The 7,158-nt window shown below is 42.0% G+C and overlaps 1 protein-coding gene across 1 annotated transcript; it reads left to right on the top strand.

Moving 5' to 3' along the window:
* The first annotated feature begins 4,081 nt into the window (after positions 1-4,081).
* kcna3a (potassium voltage-gated channel, shaker-related subfamily, member 3a) lies at positions 4,082-6,464 on the top strand. The gene has a single exon (XM_069148607.1). It carries the CDS (start codon positions 4,191-4,193, stop codon positions 5,739-5,741), a length of 1,551 nt encoding a protein of 516 aa, XP_069004708.1. The 5' UTR covers positions 4,082-4,190; the 3' UTR covers positions 5,742-6,464.
* The last annotated feature ends 694 nt before the right edge of the window (positions 6,465-7,158 follow it).

The raw sequence follows: 7,158 nt of genomic DNA on the forward strand, positions 1-7,158 counted from the left end.
AATAAATCACCTGTAGTTTTACGGCTGTTACAAAAAAAAAGTCGATATGGAGTCTGACAACTTGGCTCTAGCGCTGCAGGGGAATTTATTTATTCAAGATGACAATTTGTTTTTTTCTTCATCTCTTAAAACCCCATTGATACTCTTTGCTTTGTAGTCAGGAAAGTACTGTAACTGCACGTAGACGACTCTGTCTTCTGCTCCAGCCTTTAACTTATTGTGTTAGTTTCCTTGACCCGTCATTCGGAGTTTAGTCTGAGCTGCAAAACATATCAAGACAAATTCTTCTGAGTTGATAACAGCAGTATGTTTGAGCTAAAATACTGCTTACATGCTCCAGAGTAATTTAAATGCAATTTGATTTCAGTGATTGTGTTTAACATTAATGTAATTCATAAATTGAATAAAAGACAGAGGGAATAGCCATTTGATAATGAGTCTTTTTCATAAAATTACAGTGTTTCTTCTGTCCAAGGTCTCGGCTTTTTATCTGTCCTTTTTATGTTGAGCCCATTCTTCAGTGTTTGATAAGTGGTCTTGCAGTCAACACACACACACACACACACACACACACACACACACACACACACACACACACACACACACACACACACACACACACCAACAGGCTTATTCCTTTTAATCCTGATATGTAACGTGTTTATTCCTCAGCGGGAATGTGAAAAATAGTCTGTGGTCTACTTACTCCTGCACGAGTTGGACTGGAAATTGTATAACTTCTTTAACTTAACTCCTTTTCTCTTGACAAAACACTTGATGTTTTGTTGCCATGGTGACAAAAACCCAGACAAAACTTCCCATGCTTACTGATTTCCAACCACTGGGAGGTTGTTAATATCGGCATGATTTTCTTCCCGCCAAGGATATATATTTTTTTTACATTCATCCGATTGAATGCACCAAAATCACCTAAACACTAACAGACCTCTAGTAAATTCACCCCGCAGCGCTCCGTTATCTTGTACTTTTGAAATCAAATGGAGAAATAGATCAATTCCTGTATTGACACGTCTGTCTTTAGCCGCTAGATTAACATTCCCAGTGTTGTCACTCACTGAGGTCAACTCACAAATCTTAGTTCACAAACAAAATTACTTTAAAGGCTTTGCAATCTATTGGAGGTCAGTCGTGAAAGGATTTATTAAAAACAATTTAAGTAACTTAAGCTGTTTGAAATGAGAAAATATCTTTTATTTAAGAAAATGCTGTCGTCAGGCAGTTCTTAGTGCTACAAATTGAATCAAGTTAAAAGGATTTGATGAAACTTTTTCTTATTTGCATTATCTGAAGTGTTTGTATCTGTGTGGATGTTGCTGCAACTGTATGATAATATTCATTATCGATTACTACTGATTGTTTTTCTTGATTCATTGATGGATCATTTGAGCGGTTCATTTTCTTACAGTCCAGGCTGATGTCTTCAAATGTCCTGTTTTGTCAGACCAACAGTCCAAGACCAAGATATCCAGTTGGCAAGATAAATGCTGCAGATCTTTACATCTGGGAATCGGGAAACGGATAACTGTTGCCATTTGTGCTTAATATACTTCAAAGATTAATCTGTTAATAGATTTGTTTTCAGTTAATTTTGTGTCATATATATATTATATATGCCATTTAATTACTGTAATAGAAGTAGGCTGCTGTCGAATTTCTTTATTGAACTATAGTTTTACAGGAAGATGTTCTTCCGATGTTGCAGTATGCTGTTGTAGAATTATGAAAAGGACTATAAAGAGGTGTAGTTTCAGTCTGGGTGGAGACTTGTGAGAGACTCAGATGTAAGTGAGGAGCTGAAGGTCATCTCACTTCTGGGATGCAGAGTGGCGACGACACTGAAACTAAACTGGAGTGAGAATGATGTTCAACTTATCCTGCAGAAGGACGGAGGAGGCGGTGCAGGACTGAAATATAGACTTGGAGAAATGGTGGTGCTGTTTGTAACCTGCTCACACAAACTCACCAACCTAATGGTAACAGATAGATGTTACACTGTCTACTTTTGTTATTTCTTCTTTTGCACATCACAGCGTGTTTTAAAGAATGAGAACAAAATGAAAACAGCAGTGTGCACATCTTAGGTTACATTTTGTTTCTGCACTTTTTTGTGCATATTAATTTCATACTTTCCTCAAAGAGTTATTTGTGGTTTCACTTTGGCAAGACTTTATTTCAAATCTTTTTAATTTAATTTCAAACCACAGATTCTGGAGGAGGGGGGATTATTTTAAGATATCAGTACCGATCTCTCGTCATTCCCATGTGATAAAGGTTGTAACGGGTTCATACGACCTCAGAGTAATTTTGATTAAACATTGAGGATGTGATTTCATTGTGTTTTTGATTGACAACACGAGTGTGGAGGATCAAAATTAAGTATCAAGTTAAGTGTCAATTTATTATGAGAAGTTAAAGGTCTGACAGGAGGAGATAGTTACAGAGGTTTGAAAGTTAAATGTTAAAAGTGCTGACCCAACTTTGAAAGAGTATTAAAAGAAACATACAGCATATATAATTGGACATTTAAAGGAATAATCTTGAATTGTATGATGGCAAGTTAGGATTTAATTTGGAGGGTGGACCCTTCCTGGAACGTGTGGTACTCTCAGGTCCTTTAATGCAAGCGGATGTTTAACCAAAGGGTTTCTGTAATGTGGATCTTTAGCAGGGAACGATACAGTTAAAAGAAATTAAGCAGAACTGTTTTATCATGAAGTTTGGGTGCATAAACTTAAATTTATTACCCAGGTTGTACTATACTGCTCGGCTGCTTGTCTTTTTAAATACCGAGAGGTTTTCCCATGTCCTGAAGCTAATTTTTTTCCCGTTTTTTTTGGATCAGTTTCATACACTTTGTGAGGGCTTTCTGGGAATCATAGTTGAGTAAATGCTGCCATATTTGGAGAGAAGAGAGGCTGAGCTTTTCCTTTGGTTTGTCATATTGAATTTATAACCTAGAGTGGCACGATACAAATAAAAAGGAGCATTGTGCGTTAGCCTTTAATCCCATTTGAACTCATTAACCCTGTGCACGTCATCCTAACCCACAGACAGTGAAGGACTCCTTTGATGAAGCCTGTCGGTATGAATTATAAACACCACCGATTTTGCATTTTCCTAATTAATCACAGCTGTAACAAAGGCTGACACTTCCGGCTCCTCTTTGAGGCAACAAAGTGTTTTTTTTCCATGTGGAAATGAGGCGACTGAACCAGGAGTTTTCTGTGTTGTGGTAGCAATATCGAGGGAAGCATCTGTAGACGCACACACGGACCGAGCGCATAATAAACTCAACTCGGTGCTGCTGAGAGAACGCGCATTGATTTCAAAGCTGGTGCGCGCTTGTGTTCAGCACCATGGAGAGCAACACCCCCTCAACAACAAGAAAGAATAATAAGAATAGAATAACAGAGGAATAAGCATGTTAATATTCTGCTTGTATTCGTCGCTTTTGGACAGGGAATATCTTGACATCCACGGTGCAGACCTGTGTTGTCAGTTGATACAAAAATCCAGGTAACATCCGCGCAATTTCTGTGGGAAAAGTGAAGAAATAACTGGGGACATGTCTTGGTATTTGTCAAAAGAGTTGGACGCAAAGCATAACAAAACGATGACACTCCTTCCCTGTTGTGATTTTATTTTTTCTTTGTGTTTAAAGTAGACTCCACACATTTTATATCCGCGCTTGACTTTTAGTGCCACTGTCATCTCGTGATTCTTGAGAAGGGGGAAACTGGGAATGTTTTTAGACAACAGTACCGATCTGTTGCTCTTCCCATGTGATAAAGGTTATAACCGGTCCAAGCGAGCTCAAATAACTTGGATCAAAGAGGTGTGGATTTAATTTCATCAAGTGTTTTTAATTCACCACACAAGGGTGGCTGCTTGACATTAAGTGTCAAATTAATTTCCGATTGGGCGGGTGGTGGACGTATGTCAGACATATGCGCGCCGTGGGCGGGTGTCGACGTGTGAAACAAAAAAAAGAAAAAGAAGAAGAAAAAAAAAGAGGCAGAGGGGAGCGCAGCGCTTCAGCGTGTGGATACGTACTGATAGGTGATGGTTAGAGGAGATGTGAGTGGCGTCGGCCTCAGCTCTCCAAAGCTGTGAGCTTTGGCTGGGAGTGGCGTGGCGCACTCTGCCCTTCCAGACCGAAAATCACCTGTATGGCGGACCAGACCTACAGCGTGATCCAATCGCCCTCAGCAGCCAGGCACAGGAGCAGAAACGCGACTGACACCCGGGGTTATGTTGAGGTGGAGAAAGTCGTCATGACGGTAGAAAACATGCTGGAAGAGTCCGCCGTGCTCTCGGCGCCTCACCTGTCGGTGAATCGATATGAGCGAAGCCGCCATGGATGCTGCGAGAGGGTGGTCATCAACATTTCGGGTTTACGCTTCGAGACGCAACTTAAAACTTTCAACCAGTTTCCAGACACGCTGCTGGGAGACCCGAGGAAAAGGATGCGCTACTTTGACCCACTTAGGAACGAGTACTTCTTTGACAGGAACAGACCGAGCTTTGATGCCATCCTGTACTTCTACCAGTCCGGGGGGCGCATACGGAGACCTGTTAACGTCCCTATTGATATATTCTCAGAGGAGATCCGGTTTTACCAACTCGGAGAGGAGGCCATGCAGAAATTCCGTGAGGATGAAGGATTTATAAAAGAAGAGGAGCGCGTACTCCCCAAACACGATTTCCAAAAGCAGGTTTGGCTTTTGTTTGAGTATCCTGAGAGCTCCGGGCCAGCAAGGGGGATAGCCATCGTTTCAGTGCTTGTTATTTTGATTTCTATTGTTATTTTCTGCATGGAGACTCTGCCGGAATTTCGGGATGACAGGGACCCATCCACAGTGGCACCCACAGTTAATGGCACTGCTCCCTACGTGCCAAGCCCCTTCACAGATCCCTTCTTTATTATAGAAACGCTCTGTATTATATGGTTCTCTTTCGAGTTGCTGGTCAGGTTTTTCGCCTGCCCCAGCAAAACTGTCTTCTCCAAAAACATCATGAATATCATTGATATCGTCGCTATAATCCCATACTTTATTACTCTGGGGACAGAGCTGGCGGAGAAGGAAACCAACGGCGGCCAGCAGGCGATGTCCCTCGCCATTCTGAGGGTAATCAGACTGGTGAGAGTCTTTCGTATTTTTAAGCTCTCACGACACTCAACGGGACTTCAGATTTTGGGACAGACCCTCAAAGCCAGCATGAGGGAGCTGGGCTTGCTCATATTTTTTCTTTTCATCGGAGTTATCCTCTTCTCCAGTGCGGTTTACTTTGCAGAAGCAGACGACCCCTCGTCCAGTTTCACCAGCATCCCGGATGCGTTTTGGTGGGCAGTTGTCACCATGACCACGGTCGGATATGGAGACATGCATCCTGTGACTATTGGGGGGAAAATAGTGGGGTCGCTGTGCGCAATAGCAGGCGTGCTGACCATTGCCTTACCCGTGCCAGTGATTGTGTCCAATTTCAACTACTTTTACCACAGGGAGACTGACGGAGAGGAGCACCCGCACTACCTGAACACAGACAGCTGTGAGCACCTGCCCTCGGAGGAGCTGAGGAGGTGCAGCTCCTCTTCTCTCAGCAAGTCTGAGTACATGGTGATAGAGGAGGGCATGAACAATGCGTTCAAACATCCCAACTTCACCACAGAGAACAACCAGAACTGCGTGAACATCAAAAAGATATTTACAGACGTGTAAACGAAACCCAGAATGGATCATTTACAAAGCATGAAGAAATAGTAGCTATAATACTTTTTATATAGCTAAATCGTAACGTGTCAGTCCATATCTGTGGATGAACGCTGCAAAAAAAAAAAAAAAAAAAAAAAAAAGTCCATTTCAACAAGGCATTTATCATTTTACTTGAATTTATTTAAGCAAAACCAGAAAAGTATTTCCAGTGTAATCACGTGTTTTTCTCGATATGACTCGAAAGCATTGCACTGGCCCGTAGGCCCGTTATATTTGATCCAAACTGTGGTCAAAAGAAGAAGAAAATGAGGAATAAATAAGTGGCTTGTTAAAACCGACATTGTTTCAGTGTATAGTGCCACCCGATGCCTACATATCTTGATGTTATAATGCGAACGTTGTTTGTGTTCATGATTGGGATACACGTGTAGCGTAATAATCTACCGGCCAGTCAAAAACTACGTCTTGTGCTTCGTTGAAAGAAGAGTTTCATTTTCCAGTAATGTAATCCACAGACTATGGTAATTCATATAGCCAAATGCCTGTCTAGGTTATATTTAATATCATAACCTGTCGAGATGTTGGACTTGTAAGTCTTGCTCGGATTCAGGTATGGAGCGGTGATGGAAACACTTATCATGAAATCATAAATTGAGCTTTTTGTAAAGTTGTATTTTTTATTCAGAACTGCCTATATAGCCTCTATTAAATAAAACGGAAATGAACTGACCCCGCCTCAAACTGTCACTATAACTTCTACAGAAATATCCAGTATCATTGCAAATATCATCCAAAGCGCGCAGGAGCAGTAATGCGACATGTAAAGTGTGAATAATTGTACGTTTGAGGTCACGTGGCAGTGATGACGGGATGAAAACAGCGTGGACGGCAGGAGGGAGAACGTGCAGCACGTCCTCGCCTTCCGCTCGCTGTACCCGCCCTTGTGATGCAGTCTCCATGACGACGGTGGTTTCCTGGGTAACCCCCTGTAATGTTACCATGGCATCGTGTTGCATTTTCACAAAAAAAAAAAAAAAAAAAAAAAATCCGGTCCAACTGTTTTTGATTATCACCTTCTTGTCCTTGGAGGAGGAGGAGGAGGGGAAAGGACAGGGGGGGGGACCGTAGCGACACACACTGCATTGGCAGATACCGAATGAAAAGCTTGCGGTATCTGAGCTTCTCCTCCACTTTCACTGAAACGAGCTTTATCTGCTCTGTTTGTCAGACCTTCACTCCGAGTTGGCATGCCAACCAGGTCTGACGTCAGCTACCTTTCATCCCCTCCGGGCGACACTCGTCCGTGAGCTTTCAGTGCGCTGACTGAGGGTTAAAGTGAGACAAACAAACGGAGAAACTCAAAGGAGTCCGAAAAAATTAATGACAGTCGTGTTTTCTTACACGCACGACTTTACCTTCGTTA

The sequence above is a fragment of the Embiotoca jacksoni genome, unplaced genomic scaffold, assembly GCF_022577435.1.
Source record: "Embiotoca jacksoni isolate LCO1_2020_lvr unplaced genomic scaffold, fEmbJac1.0.p SCAF_1, whole genome shotgun sequence".
Taxonomy (NCBI): domain Eukaryota; kingdom Metazoa; phylum Chordata; class Actinopteri; family Embiotocidae; genus Embiotoca; species Embiotoca jacksoni.

Bases quoted from the DNA above. Each gene is read 5' to 3' on its own strand.
- kcna3a (XM_069148607.1), top strand. From the start codon at position 4,191: ATGGCGGACCAGACCTACAGCGTGATCCAATCGCCCTCAGCAGCCAGG.